Source organism: Eufriesea mexicana, unplaced genomic scaffold (genome assembly GCF_001483705.2).
Source record: "Eufriesea mexicana isolate 0111107269 unplaced genomic scaffold, ASM148370v2 scaffold2087, whole genome shotgun sequence".
NCBI classification, from domain to species: domain Eukaryota; kingdom Metazoa; phylum Arthropoda; class Insecta; order Hymenoptera; family Apidae; genus Eufriesea; species Eufriesea mexicana.
Genome location: NW_016910162.1, coordinates 683,240 through 699,382, shown reverse-complemented (window position 1 = coordinate 699,382; position 16,143 = coordinate 683,240). Strand labels below are relative to the sequence as shown.

Below are 16,143 nucleotides of genomic sequence, written 5' to 3'. Positions count from 1 at the left end.
TTATCGGTTCGCCGGCGATCGAAGTACACATCTCATAAATATTTTTCCCGTCCGACTCGAGGTACGAGTATCACCTTCTCCTATTGTAGCACATGCGTATATTACACTCCACCTTTATCGGAAGATATCTGAGCAGCGTATCTGTAACAAGATAACGTGCGTCGACTAAAAGTGCCTCGCCTCTGGCCTCACGTTAGTCGGTTTGCTCTTTATTAGTTGGTCTTTTTAGTGAATCGCAAGAATCGGGAAGAGTGGACCAATCGTGTGTGTTAGATCGAATCGAATAAGCAATCGAGATGTCAACATGTGATTGAACATCGATTGATTGATGAACCGGATCGACGTGGAAAATCGACGTGTTCGACAGTGCGTAGGAATAGAAGGTTGATCGATCCGACCTCTTCTGCAAGGTAAGGCGCTGAAGTTTGCTGAGATTGAAGGTTGACAGGGCTGGGTCAGTTTCCATGTCCCGGTCTGTTGTGATGGATAAGTAATTGGCGTGCAAAGTGCGGTGATCGTACGCAGTGAGGAATCTCGATGGAAATTCTATTAATCCTGAAAGACGTCATCAGGTGATTCATCGTGACACATAAGTCGTTAGACACGTGTAATACAGCGTTAACGTAATCACAACTGGTGCTAATTATGTATAAATATAGGAAAATAAACGTGTGCTATATTATACAGCATTTGCTGTATCATGCTGTACTATAGTGTATACTACTCTGTGCTGTATTATAGTACATACTGTATTTTAGTGTGCTATAGTGTGTACTATAGTACATCGTTATGGAGTACATGGTACTGTGGTATAGTACATGCTATATTGTATACTGCATATAGTAAAGTATATTGGATGTACAATGTTGTAATATACTGCAGTTTATCGTATGTTGTATTATATTATACACTGTATTAATTCATTACATAGTAAACTTTTGTTGGTTATAACTGGATATAAAATAATACCTAGATAGTAGTTATTATTATTTCATATTTTAATACATTTTAATCTATTTTATGTATTATTGAACGTGAAATAAAATTGGAGTATATTACAATTTTGTAAAAATTAAAAAAAAAATTTAATTATAATTTTAAATTCATGATTTATTAAAATTACTAATATATAATAATAATTTTTTAAAATCATAATAAATTATGATAATTATACATTATTCTGTATTGGTACAGTATTAGTACAATACATCCTGCTCAAAATTTTATACATGAAATATTTGATATTACAAGTGTTACATGTACTGACATTCTAATTTATCATCATCGAGCATAAAAATAAAAAATTTTACTCTAGCAAGAATTCAGGAACCCAATAACAAAAGTAGATGACTTTCACCTTTATAACCAACAAAAGCTTAAAGAACAGCAATTTTAATGAAAATATTGTAAAATTTTCAGTACTGATTTTGTTTTAATCTGTGTCTCACTGTATGTTGTTTTAAAGGAATGGCTATACATCTTCAAGAGGTGGTGCGCTCAGAGGTGGAAGGTGGTCTAGCTGGACCAGCTAATCCCATACCTAGTCAGTTAATAGACTGTGGCTGTGGACAGTTACCATGCCCGAGATTGGCAAGATTCGCAACCAGACGACTTTTCGTTGGTCTGATGTCATGGGTTGGGCTGATCCAAGCTGCTGCTTACGCCTACCTCCACGTGGTAGGACCCACGATCACTAGGAGGTTCCAATTTGACCCCTATGTAATGGGCATGTATTTCAGTTACCATAATAAGTAACAAGTTAATACCTGTAAAAACAAAACTTCCGTTAGCGAATAATATTCATTATTTCAACGAAGACTCATACGAACCATAGTCGATCTTCCAATAGTTATGGCGTTGAAGACGATATTGAAAAAAGATTACAATAGCAATTGCGATATTTTTCTTGGCTTTCCAATTTTTTATTTTTCATTTTATTATTTCATAATTGCAATGAAAAGCTTTCTGAATTTTTTACACTCATCTATAACGGAGTATTCTTAGTCCTATCTTGAAATATTGACACATTCTCTTGTTGATCATTGTCAACGTGAATTCACGTCATTTTAAATTCCATTTTTCGGTTATTACCGATTTAATAATTTCAAAGTACTGTTCCTTTCAAGCTTCGATATTGAAAAAATGGAAAAATTATCGACTATGAATGTGTTAGGAAACATTTACATTTAATTTTCTCACAGATGTGAATATGTACGTGTTCATGACTTATTCCAGATGGTCATAATATTAATTAAAATTTCTGTACAATGCTTAGAATTGTGGCTCAAAAAGTATTTAGTATTATACTAGAATTTCTTAATATTTATATTTAGTATAATGTAATTTTTATCGAGTTTTAAAGTTTAAGATTATTATTTTGATTATAATAAAGTTTCTGTTTATATTGCAGAATGGGTACTTATAATATCAGATTTAACACCTTTCGTTTTCGGAGTGATAGTTGCTTACTGGGGTGACAGAATTCACAGAGCAGCATGGATTGGAAGCATGGTTCTTCTGCAGAGTGTTTCGTACTTTATTATGATAATTCCACACCTGACACATCACACGAAAGTCATTGAGGAAACTGAAAACATGACACACATGTCGATATATGCAGGTGAGTAAAACATGGCTATTACAAATGGTCCAATTAGAACATTTTTATATGCATTAGATACGTCTGGGTAGCCTAATCTAATATAATATTAATTAAAAATTATTATTTAATTATTACTATTTATTACATATTATTTAATATTGATATTTAATTTTAGTGCTTCGCTATTATCAATATATTATTGTATAATTATTATCAAATAAAGACATTCGTTAAGGATAATTTTTACTAATGATTATTAATAATTAATACTAATTAAATGTTACTTATAGATAATATTAATTGAATTATTATGTTTTCGTTTCAATAAAACTCATTATTACTTCTTTTTAAAACAGCTGCATATTTTTAACATCTGTAGGAACAAAATATATAAGTAATTTAGCGACAATATAGTTTCAATAAAATTAGGAATTCAATAAAAAACAATTTTTCAAATTTATACTTCTTGTTATGATAATCCAGTATTTTATAAAAATATATATTAATTATGAAATGAGGATTAATGGCATCAATATTCTCTTTTTTTCCTTCAAATGTAGGAACTCGGTGTAGAAGAATATTTTAAATGTATCTTTTCCTTTTTTTTTTCATAATAATTCAATATTCCACAAAAAATATGTTAATTATGAAATTGTGAAGTAATGGAACCGATATTTCCTTTTTTCCTTTAAATTGGGATTTGAGAAATTTAATTTGTATTAGGATTAGCTTTATAAATTAAAATATAATTACATATTCTTTTTCAGATGATAGTCGAGATCTGTGTTCAGATAATTCTGCCAGAATTATCGCACATGAAGATGTGCCCTGCTATTTCACATTCGCGACGATCGTCGTTGTACAAATTATATCTGGTATAGCGAACATTGCGTATTTTGCATTAGGTATTTCTTATTTAGACGACAATACGAAAAAGAAACACATAGCTGCTTTCATTGGAGTCCTCATAGCTGTAAAAATCTTTGGTGTTCTTCTGGGAAGCTTCTTGGCGTGGGGTTGCCTTAGGTGAGTTATCACTACAAAAATAACGAATATTTAATATTTCTAATATTATCATATAACATCTTGCTACCATTAAGAATTATTTGGCAATCAATCTTGTGTTAAAAATTGTTGACATTCATGATTGAATACCTTGTATATCATTTAACAATTAATTTTCTATAAAATTTTTTTGAAAATTCTGATACAAGTAATCAATTTTGTTTTTAAAATTTTTAACACTTCTGATAGCATTACAAAATATTTTAACACGAGTATGAGTTATTTAGCAATCGATTTCATGTCGCTAATTTTTTATATTTCTGAGAGAATATCTTAAAAATTATTTACTAATAAATTCTATTGTAAAAATTTGTTCATTTAATTAATTCATGTAAAGATAATGGAAATATTATTTTAATTCTTCGATAAAATAATTAACGAAATTAATTACTCTTTTATAAATTTTCTATTAATATGTACATACTGCATAATTTTTTAACTGCAATATTGAATTATAATAAATTATGCGAATAAATCTGAGACACCCTATATATGTTTTTATAAACCTCCGTAAATGGACTTCAATTTCTTCATCATTAATGCTCATATCCATTTGATGCTGTATTAAAATGTCCACCAATACCATACTGGTGGATCCTATTGAACAAAATTTCATTAGGTTAAACAAATTAAAATTTATAATGCAATTTACAAAATTTTCAATGCTTTGTGAAAATTCTTACTGATACAGAATCGACGCAGTGACACTCAGCCCTATAGAGTCCTACAGAGAGCAAATCGGCGCATGGTGGTTAGGATTACCAATTCTCACAATCCTGTTCATAGTGCCTGGTTTACTTCTCTCGTGGTTCCCTCGAATGTTACCATCTGAGGTAATTGATTAATAACATTTAACTTTTTACCTTCATAGTGAAACGGCACATGACATATATAAGCAACAGATAATCCAAATTGATTAGTTCCATTGAAATTAATCATGCAGCTTCTGACAAATTAGATACTAATTATCCATTTAAGGAACACGCTGCACTGTTCAGATTGTAGTATCGAGAAGCACCACTACATCGAACTGCGGCGTGCGACTGGCAGTGCGTTCGGCGCCTACCGCAGCGCCACCTCAGTCTTACTAACACTCGATGCAAACAAACTGCGATCGCGCTGCTTGTCACTTTTCAATAACATTTTTCTAATAATCACTAATGCTGAAATGGCTAAAAACACTTGCTACTTTTGGAAGATGAAATTGATCGGTTTGGCTTCTACGTGGCTTACGTTGTACAGTATTATATGTACCGTGGTATGGTAATTGGAATTTCATGAATCTGTATGTTTTAATACATTAGGTTGTCGAGAAGGCTGCAGCTTCGTTATTAAGCAATTCCGACAGACGAAGTCGAATACCTCGCAGAATGATCAGTCAAAAGGTTGGAAGTTCTAATTTTTGGCCATCATTGGGTAGACTCTTCATTAATAAAATTTTTATGTGCCAAGCCTTGGCTTGTACTTTTTATGTTATGGCTATTGTAAACTTCGTGGGTTTCGAAAATCTTATTGCGCAATCGCGATTCTATGTTCCGAAACCAACCGGAATGTTACTCGGTTTCGAGGATCCAATGTCGTCGAGACTAATATCAAGTAAGTTTCATGCGAGTGTAAAATATAGAAATGTTATAATATGCAATTGAATATTATTATATTTTATTATAAAAATATATATTATAATAATATTTAACGCTATATTATATTAATATTGAATATCATATTAATGTTAATTACTATATTAACCCCTCGCACTACGATTTAAGTAGGAAAAATTATACGTCGAAGAATATCATTACATTTAAATTTAATTAACCATTATACATTTATTTTAGCCACAATAAAATTGGGTAAAAATTTTCCAAATTCTTCGAATTTTGTGCTTGTTAAAATATCTTAAATATAATTATGGTCACATGATAAAAGCTTACAATTGGGAGATTTGACATGAAGAACTCGTGACGAGTTAGGCTGGATATTATAGTGCAAAGGATTAGTACTATATTATTGTTCAATATTACATTAATATTTAATATTTTATTAATTTCCAAAACTGTATTAATGTTCAATACTATAGTGATATTCAATATTATATTATGTTAATATTAATATTTAATTAATTTTCAATATTGTATTAATATTTACTATTACATCTACTTTCAATATTATTTTAATATTCAAAAATATATTAATATTATTTAATTTCAGATATTCTAAAACCCATCCTAGTTGGCTTAATTATAATTATTTCTGGTTTAGTAATTGCGAAAGCAAAACCTAGTGCTAGGAGTATCGTCGGTTACAGTATTATCGTTGTCCTTTTGGCAGCTGGAATTATTTTTTCATTGACTGCTGCAACTTGTGATAAGAAACCCATTGTTGGAACTACTCAGAGAGGATCGTAAGTGTTATCGATAAACGAAGCAAAATGTTGAATAATGCAATCACGTTTTAAAAATGCATAGAAAAAATGAAAGTGTTTATTAAATAAGTACTTATTTATTTTCATTTTTCTTTCAGTCTTGTTTTACTAAAATATTGCAACAAAAATTGTGGTTGTTCGAACGATGCTGATTTTCGCCCTGTTTGCGATACTAAAGGCACGTTTACCTTCTATAGTCCTTGCCATGCTGGATGCACTTCCTCTCAACTTAGAAATGATATAACAACTTACAGTGGGTGCAGTTGTGTAAAAGAATTAATGGGAACAGAAACTGTGGACGCGATCGATGGACCTTGTACTTCAAATAGTTGTCAAATCAGTTGGTTAGCTTTCGAGGTGAGTATTTTACTATTTTTTCCAATATTAGGTATATTTGGAATTTATTATCTTCTTTTACTAATGAATTGAATTTTATTTCATTAAGAATAGAATTTCTGAATAAAAATTTTTCACTTTACTTAACATTTTTTAATTAAAATTCTGTATTAAATTTAATTGGAAATTTTACTCACAATTTGAAGATCCAATATAAAGGTTTCAAATTGAACGTACAATTTTACTAAAAATTTTTAAGTTCGACATATTTGAAATTTTAAAGGGCAAGTCTTTATTTTAAATTTGGAAATTTAATGCAATGCAATTTAAAAAATTTTATGCACCTTCATTTTTAAATTTTAGTTTTAAAATATAAAGTTTAGTATAAAATAAGTAATTTAATAAAATATTCAATTTTTATATTTAATGGCCAGTCAAAGGTAATTACATATAAAGCAAAAATGAAAGAATTATGTTTGCATGAATGATATAAGACTTATTTCTTTTCTTCAGTTTGGAATTCTGTTCGCATATATTTTAATTGCAACGGCATTTGTGGGAGATATATTGGTAATGTTGAGATCAGTCAACTCTCAAGACAAAGCTATCAGTATAGGACTTTGGTTGACATTCTTTGCTATATTCGTGAATGTTTCTGGGAAAATTCTTTACGACACGATAGCGAGACTAACGTGTCAGTATTGGGGAACTAAAAGAACTTTATGCCACCTACATGACGGTTTCAAGCTTGGCAACTATCTGTGTTACTTGACGGGTTCGCTATTGGTTTTGTGCGTTATATTAAAGATCTGTGCGTGGTTCTTTTGTCGGGACTTAAAGCTTTACATTCCCAAAGAGGCAAAAACGACATCGGGCACAGAATTGAAAGAACTGACCCGTAATCCTGATGCTGCAGCTGAACAACCAAAGGAGCAAGTTGAAACCAACCATGAAAGTAAGTTGTAATGTGGACTTGCAGTCATTCATCTTTCTGGAATATCTAATCGTGAATTATAGCTAGTTTTGGACCAAAGGTGAAACGTTTCTAATTTTATCAGATTTTATACATAATTACTTTTCAATTAAATATGCTATATTTTTATTTTATATTTTAACATAAACTATTTATTTCTATAATTTAATGTTCTTCAAAATAAAAATCTATAGTAGGATGTTTTGGAGCACAAATAGTTCACGAAACTGAAATTCATTTATTCCATTCACTAGGTATGATATCTCGTTCAAATAATAAAAATCTCTATAACCGTTTCATTTTATAACAATAATTCATAATTTGATGTATTGTGTCTTCTTCCGTACACAAACATCATTATCAGATTTATTTGCAATACATACTAATAATCAAAAAGCCTAACACAATTTACAAACAAACTAACATCACCATTTCCTACGACTTTCTCAGATCAAACATCAATACAAGTAGAAGTCACAAATGAAGATGCAAAGGATCCAACTAAATCTCTAACTGAGAACCAATCCACACCAAAAGAGGATAAAGAGACCAAAGAATCGCCTCTGAAGTATGGTCCTCTTGGACCTGGTGATCGTCGAACAGATTCCAAATCTTCGCTCAACCAGACACCTGAGACTCAAAAATCAAGATATCGGAACCTAGACTCGGAAGACGAATTAAGTTCCACCGACGAAGAAGATAAAAAGGATTCGAGTCCAAAGGTAGCGTACAAACCTTTGGATCTGGACTCTGATGTAGAAAGTGACCTGAACCAGGTAGAGGCAAGATCACGCAAGCGCATCATGGGGAAGGAATACGAACCTGTCTACAACAGCGACTATAGTTCTTCGAACAGAAGCTCACTCTTCAAACGCGAATTCCCCAACCCGGATAACTACGAGGATCCAAGGCTAAATAGAAGGCTGCGATACAAGGACCAAAACGAGAACATTGATGGTTCCTCCAAGACCAGTAGTTTCGAATTCTCTAGAAAGAGACAAGATGACAAAGTACAGAAAAAAGGAGATTTTAATGAAGTCGGCATACCTGTAGTGGAATCCTATGTTCCTGGTTCTGCTTTGAAAGGGGTGAAGTCGTTGATCAATCAATACGAATTAAACGTTGATCAGGGGCCTGGAGGAGATCAGGACTCAGTGAGATCAGGGGAAAGTGGAAGTATCCCAGAGAATAAGACAGTCGGCGGTATTCCGTTAGTAGCCATGGCGTCCAAGAGACCTTCCTCCAGAGGTCAGTACTCTTCAGGGATTAGTAACTTGGTAGATAGCAAGATTACAGATAATCGACCAGAATCCCGAGAAAGCGTTAGCCCAAAAGCTTCTAGCAAGGGAAGCGTTGGAACATTGCATACCGATTTCTAATATACAGTTATGTTATGATACACTGATATACGTGCTGGATCTTTGTTTCCGAATTTTATATAAAAGTTTATAAAGACGCTTTATTTATTCAACATTTGTTTCCTTTTTCGTATGATCAATGATGATTTTGTACTCGTGGTTATTTGAAAAGTATTTAAGAATAGTTTAAATTATCAGGTAAGGACGAGTGTGAAATATTTTTATTAGATTTTGATGATTTTAATTCATCAAATTGCAAGTAAAGTAATATGGATCTAATTAAATGTTTAAATCAAATATATTGGAAAGTAAATGTAAGTGAATTATGTACAATATTTTTAGGCGTAACTGAATAGAGATTGAAAGAGTTATTTTTTGTGGAAGAATGCTCAAAGACTTAAAAATGTCATAAAAGTATGTTTCTTCATGCTTCTATTAGATACGGTATGAGTTATTAGAATATTAAATCATTTTCATGTCTACAAAATAAAATGTGATTTAAAGGATAAACTACAGAGGAAACATTATTTGTTTCAAAATATAAAACTATTTTGAAGCATTTTAAATTACTTTAATTTCTAAAAATAAAACTCATAGTTTAAGCATTTAATGAAAAGAGTATAGTGAAATGAATTTAATTATAACATAGTTTAATAAAACATTATGTTTTACTAGAATTTTCACATTTAAATATATTTATTGTTTCTTATTATACAGATAAATTTTTAAGACACCATTTGAGAAAGGAACACGATTAACTTGCTACTTACATTGATTAATAAATTTTGTTAATAAACGCTGAAAATAATACATATACCTAAAATTATATACACATATTAATTATAAGTTTTTATAATTGAGAGTGCATCATAGTTATTTATTGCGTATTTTAGATAATACATCATTACTGAAGAATGTTGTTTAAGGTATTCATTAACATACATAAGCTCTTAATGTCTCAATGATACTTTAAAACTCGATATTGACCATTTTCTTGGTCTCCAAAATCACTTGAAGGCCATGTTTCAGACACAAAGGAATGCATTTAGACACCTACTGCAAGAAAAAGAAAAATTACTATACACATCGCAAATACAGACAAAAAAGTGACGAGAAAAATATATTTCATAGTGTTCCTTTTTCTGAATCTTTCAAATTAAGTTTCAAACATTCTCTCGTATCATCAAACGTGAAAGACAAGTATGCGTATTTCTCTCTAATGACGTACATAGCATATTATTATATTGAAAGAATTTTTAATTTACATATCCATTTTATGGACGAAGAATGTATTATTTGATACAATTAATTATTTTGTAACAGGTATATTTTAATATTTCAAATATACCCCACTTCGAAACTATGTAATATTTAAAATATAAATAATCCTTCTTGCATTTAGCAATTAATTATGTTGCTCAAATTCGACTTTGTTTTGTTAATATGAAAATAGAAATAAAATGATTAATGTAATAAATAAAATAAATATAATGTATAAATATAAATTCGACACTTTTGTAAAAATATTAGTGTTTAAGTATCACTCCAAAAAGAGTTTTGTTACTTATTTTGGTACCTTAAAATATAAAAATTAATTAAAAATATTATCCATAATATTCAGATAAGTTAGAATAAAATAACTATTCATAATTACCTAATTACATGTTGTATCCTTTTCTATTAGATTTCTTACGACCATGAGGATGATTGCTCACGTAGTGAGAAAGATAGATATATAATCCTTTATAATCATTCAGTGACAGAGAAATAAAAATTTCCGGCAGTCGATGAGTCATTCATCGATAAAAGTCTCAATTTCTATACTTTACTTTTTAGAAAGGATTTGTTGGAGACTTCTTAGAACCGAAATTAAGAATAAGCTCATATATTATCCTTTTAAAGTATTTTATTTACATTGTCGTAATTATAGTAGGATAAAATAATAGTTACGTTAGCTAAAATTCATTAAAGTCACTGAAATGTACGTATAACTAGAGTAATTCGAATTTAGTGAATTAATTTTCACTAGAAGATTCTCGAGAATCTTTCAGTGAAAAATATTAAGATACAAATATAAAAAGTGAAAATTTAAAAATTAAAAATGTAAAAGCTAAAATTTCGATCAATGAATATTTCACTAAGCACCCAAAATGACTGTTTTCAGTTGTCCCTAGATCCTCATAGAAACATCAAACGTGGCTCGTTAGTACATCTACTGGTAGTGAATCAACAATGAAAAGTGCAGCAGCTGAGGAAAGATACGATCACTTACCTTATTCAGAGTATCTTTACTTTACTCTTAATTGAATAGTTCTTTCTTCTAGTGCTTTAGTTTAATATTACATTTATATACGTCATTAATTAATTAATTTGTATTAGTATTATTACATTTATTATTAAACATATCTATTTTTATTTAATGTTCATTAGAATGTATTTTTCTACATATATATATATATATATCAAATATGTATTAAACTAATAAATTTATTATATTAAGTAAAATAAACTCACATTTAAACAAAATTAATAAAAGTTAATAGGAAATTTATGATATGTGATATGCAGCTCTCTTTTATTTTGAAATGAAATATTAGATAAAATAATTTTTTTATAGCTTTTCTTAAACAATTAAGTTTGTTAAAGTATACAAATTTCATACCATGTTTGTTTTTTTGTTTGTATAGTACTTTCCGGACATATGTATATAAAGAAATTGTTTGCTATTGATAAATACAAAATGAAAAATTATGGAAAAAAATTGTATAATCACAACTGGTTTAATTATTGTATCGAAATAGCACTGCCAACAATTAAATGAAAATGCAATTAAACGCCATCCAAAGAAATTAAATTGTTTATATAAAAGTGTTCTATAATTCTTGTATCTAGTAATATTTGTAATAAATTAAATCTGCTTCCTTTATTGTAATCTTATTTGTTTTAGACAAAATGTATAATAAGTTATCTTATTAAATTGTAAAAGGTATTTTCAATTCTTATTTATATTAATAATACAAAAAATGCAATAATTATATGTATATTGATAAATTATTCACTGTTGTTTTATTCTCTTTTATAGTTATTTTAAGTCATTGAAATTCATTATTTTCCATTCTTTTTATGTTATTTATCCAACCTTTTATATTTATTTATTCTAGAATCCAATTAAATTCTAGAAAATCAAAACTTTATATAAATACTTTGCAAAATTAAGATAAATTATTAAATTTCAATTGAAGTAATTTTTCAATTAAAAGGAAGGATATATATATATTTCTATCTTGTTCTTGAAAAAAATTATTTTTCAAACTGGTTATTTCAAACACAGATAAGTGTAGATAAAATTGTTTTATTGAAAGATATATACTGCTAAAGTTAAAATTTCAAAACGATAGGTCTCTATTCAAAATTGAAATAGCCTAATTTATTGCCTGCTTTTATTATCGTCAGTGTTAATTCCATATACTCGTATACCATAACAAAATTCCATCATTATATCATTAAGTGACATTCTTACGAGTTTTTATGCAAATAAAAGTTAAATATACATCAATCTTAAGACACTACTGGTATTAATTTCCATTTCCTTTAATGATTTAAAAAATAAATTTACAGATTATACGCAATGAACCTCGATTAATAGTGATAATTTCAATAATACGTCAGCTTTCGTATTAAATTTTATGTTACGTAAATTAAGCTATTTTGAGTAAAAAATAGTGTTTGTATTCGAGCCGATTTTCTTCTTAACATTATTCGAGAACTTGGCAACGTTTCGTTGATTTTAAAAAATACGATACATAATACCATTAAATTTAGAATAAAAACATCTCCTTTCACCGACAGACAAGAATCATTTCTTCCTGCCTAGATTACATTTTGTACACGAAACATGAGTCTATGACTGACACGAAAGTCTCCTACTGCTGTAGATGCTACCCTTAATCTTCCATGGATCGTCTTCAATAGTTTAACCTCCAGACTTCTCACAGGCGATGAGAATTAACAATTGTAGTAAAACGAGGATAGTAAAAAATTAAATTCATTTCCATCTTCAAATGCCGTGCCTCACGAGTGAACTAGTCAACAATAAGTTCTATCTGAGGTACTACGAGCGTTTAAATATCTAAGAAGTTGCTTAAGGTACTTGTAAAGTCTTTATTCGTCGGCTCTCCCATTTTTCCAACGTTCCCATCTTTTTCTTTTTATTTATTTATTTAGTTTTTTTTTCTTTTCATCAACGTCTTCGCCGTCCATATCCTTAACTTCACCTTTCCTCGAAACGAAGCGATCTGACTCGATCGTTAATGACTCACTTTCAAAGTGTCTCCCCTGGTTCTTCAGCTATGTCTTTCAGCTCGATCTCTTCGTCGAAGATCTTCACGTCTTTCACGAAGTACCAGACACCCACATCGAATAACGTACCGATCGTTACGAATGCTGAGAAGAAAATATTTGTCAGAATAAATTGACTTTTCATGGAAAATTATTGCTATTCTAGGTGTAGTATTTTACATGACACTAATTTAAGCTCTCAGAGCAATAATTGGTACTCCAAAAAGTTCTATTCTTTATGCTGACAGTAATAATATATTTACACGTTGAATCTGTTAACTAAACGCTTCAATATTGTGCCTCTAATTCGTTTATACATTTATTGTTATATTTAACATAAATTTCATTTATCATATGATTCATAAACGTGCTGGAAAGATGAAAAGCGTTTTGGCAGCGATGACAGAAATGCGTGAAAAACAGCACGAACTTTTCGGGGTATCTGATGTTATTTGCCTTAAAACTTTGGTCTAGTATGAATAAAAATTTTCAGAATACAGTAAACAGCAACTTACTGGCTGCAGTAAAGTTTAGTAGATATCTCAGTGTCTCCCCATTGTAGAGCCAACAATTTCCTGTACCTGAACATGTTTTCCCCCAAACAAGACAGGTTTTATCTGAAAACAAAAATATTTATATATAATTCTTTGTCGAATAAGAGCATTAAAAATGAGTGAAAATCATTAAATAAATATTTCTTTAAATGTTCAAGAATTCTATGATTAAATTTCATAGATGTAATACCAATCCACTTTTCATTATTATATTCGTGAATTTATTTTAATATTACAAATCATTATCATTTACAATAATAGAATTAAAAATTTGAAAGCGATTAAGATAAACTTTATTTTGCAATTTTAATAAACTTATTAATTCTATTTAAATAACCCTTTTATAATACTTCTTAATTTTATATATTTAATTCTCTTATAAAACTTCTTATATTCATATTTCACTACTGTCATCTAAAACTTGTATCATATTCATTTTTACAAATATATTCTTCTATAAAATTTCTTTTCATATATTTAGACGCTTTTACTTGAGGATTAGTATAATTTTTATATATAAGGATAAATATTTCTGTTCTCTTTAAATAATTTTCAGACTTACCTAAAATAAATCCAAACAAAATAGGAGACGGTATGAATGCAAATAAACTCATAATAGTTAATCCAAAGCCCATAGCCACTGTCTTATCCTTCTCATCGACGCATCTAACCGAGACTAGGAAGTTCGACGCCCTGCCGGTGGCGCCACTGAACTTGAGCAGACAGACCACAGCCAAAAAAATATAGAACTTATGCATGCAATCTACGGAACAGGCGCCAGGTATTGCTGTTCCCAAATTTGCTGATCCATCTGGTTGTGTAGACTCAAATGGCATTTCCGTTGTATGTGGCAAAGTGTTGTTCGCAAACAAAAATGGCAACGGTCGAGCAAACTTTGGTTTGATACAACTGCACTCCGTGTACATCTTACTACCGTTATTTTGCATCTAAAAACAATCAGATAAAAGTGGTGAGATTATTAAAATACGAAGTTGAGATATACATCTAGTTTTTAAAGCTTCTGTAAATTAATTCTTTTAAATATAAATGTCTACATAAAGAGAAGACAAAATAGGATGCTATTACTATTCTAGGCTTGACTTTGCATCGAGCATTTGAGCCACAGCTTTGAGATATAAAGTATAACACGACTTATCCAAAAGAGTAGGTAATACTGTGACACTATTCGTCTGACGAAATCTACATTGACAAAATGATATCAAACCTTTATGTTGCGACATCCAGCGTGACAAGCTGAGATGAAGGTCTGACCATGTTCCGAACAGACGGGATTATATGTAACGTAGTCGCAGTGACATTGTTCATTGCATGGAAGCTGTGTCATTAAAGCACCATCTGGTTGAACCGTGATCTGATTGTCGTTAGCAGAACAGCCGAGGAAAGCATAGGAAATCATCCCTACAACCGATATAGCTCCCACCATTACGTTCCACGCAGCCAAGTACCTAGCCTTTGGTTTGTACTTAGAGATGACTAAACCGGATATAAGAATTCCAAAGGCACTGAAGACCAAGCCGACTGTCCCAGTAATTAATGATGAAACAGAGGCGGACTGTTTGTACTGAGTTTCGATATATTTCGGCATGAAAATCCAATAAGGCATGTATCCCAGAAAGTAGAAGACGGTTGCTAAGTTGTTACACATTAAAGTGAGATTCGTTAGCAGCCGTTTGAATGTCCTCATCATGTCCGAGATGGAAGCAGGTAATTCTGGCTCCTCGCCTCCTTTTATGCTAGTCGCTGATTTATTCCGTTCCAACGCTAAAGCTTTACGAGCAGCAGCTCTAGGCAGCGTCTTGGGGAAAAGCGCGATGATGCTTGCAAAGACGAAGAGCAGGAACGCTAAGATGATCCAACCGAGCCACCAAGCACCTAACCATCTATTCGTGTTACAAAAGATTAATGAATTTGTCTTATTAAACAGGTAGTAAATTAACGTAAATAAATTTATAACTAATAAATAATTCAATATTTACTTTTGGACAAACTTAATGAATCTTCTACTGAACTATCTTAAAATCCCAATCTAGTCTTAGATAGACTACTTCAAATTGAGGAATAAAGTGAAAGTAGAAGTAAAGTAGAAGCATACCTAGGGTCCTGAGTTGTAATTGTAGGCGTTAAGGTAGGGCTAATGTAAAACTTGAGGGCAAATGAGGCTAAACCGTAGCCAATAGCTGGTCCCAGCATTCTCAAAAAGTACGAAAAACTGATTAAAGCTGGTGTCTTCGACTTTTGTATGTTGTCGTCCATGTAGGACACTCCTAAAGTATAGTAAAGCGAGCCACCGACTCCAGACACCAGCTGTGCTATGAACAGCAACGCTTGGGGTGCGAAGTTCCCATCAGCATCCTCGCATTCGTTTTCTCGGCTCTCGTTTCCCAGGCATAAAAATTTCCGATATTTGTCAGGTATATGACTCGAGTTCACAGCTCGCGATTTTGCACCATATTCTTTCGTGAGTAGAAGAGCGT

At 30.7% G+C, this 16,143-nt stretch overlaps 2 protein-coding genes across 2 annotated transcripts in view; one reads left to right on the top strand and one right to left on the bottom strand.

Annotated features, from left to right (window-relative positions):
• Positions 1–225: 225 nt before the first annotated feature.
• LOC108549511 (solute carrier organic anion transporter family member 1A5) lies at positions 226–8,777 on the top strand. The gene is made up of 10 exons (XM_017902921.1): positions 226–410; positions 1,466–1,726; positions 2,411–2,620; positions 3,370–3,628; positions 4,359–4,500; positions 4,972–5,263; positions 5,876–6,068; positions 6,188–6,446; positions 6,939–7,380; positions 7,849–8,777. The coding sequence occupies exons 2-10, from the start codon at positions 1,468–1,470 to the stop codon at positions 8,775–8,777; spliced, it is 2,985 nt and encodes a 994-aa protein (XP_017758410.1). The 5' UTR covers positions 226–410; positions 1,466–1,467.
• Positions 8,778–12,497: 3,720 nt separating this feature from the next.
• The window catches only part of Oatp58Dc (Organic anion transporting polypeptide 58Dc), a 7,927-nt gene continuing 4,281 nt past the window's right edge, over positions 12,498–16,143 (bottom strand). Inside the window, exons 5-9 of the mRNA XM_017902882.1 lie at positions 15,762–16,143; positions 14,874–15,549; positions 14,211–14,595; positions 13,610–13,711; positions 12,498–13,199 (exon numbers count right to left, since the gene is read on the bottom strand). Of these exons, the coding sequence (XP_017758371.1) occupies positions 13,078–13,199; positions 13,610–13,711; positions 14,211–14,595; positions 14,874–15,549; positions 15,762–16,143 (1,667 nt within the window). The 3' untranslated portion in view covers positions 12,498–13,077. The remainder of the gene's footprint in view (positions 13,200–13,609; positions 13,712–14,210; positions 14,596–14,873; positions 15,550–15,761) is intronic.

Bases quoted from the DNA above. Each gene is read 5' to 3' on its own strand.
- LOC108549511 (XM_017902921.1), top strand. From the start codon at position 1,468: ATGGCTATACATCTTCAAGAGGTGGTGCGCTCAGAGGTGGAAGGTGGT. The intron at 1,727-2,410 runs GCATGTATTTCA...TTTATATTGCAG, and splicing joins ATTTGACCCCTATGTAATGG to AATGGGTACTTATAATATCA. The intron at 5,264-5,875 runs GTAAGTTTCATG...ATTTAATTTCAG, and splicing joins GTCGTCGAGACTAATATCAA to ATATTCTAAAACCCATCCTA.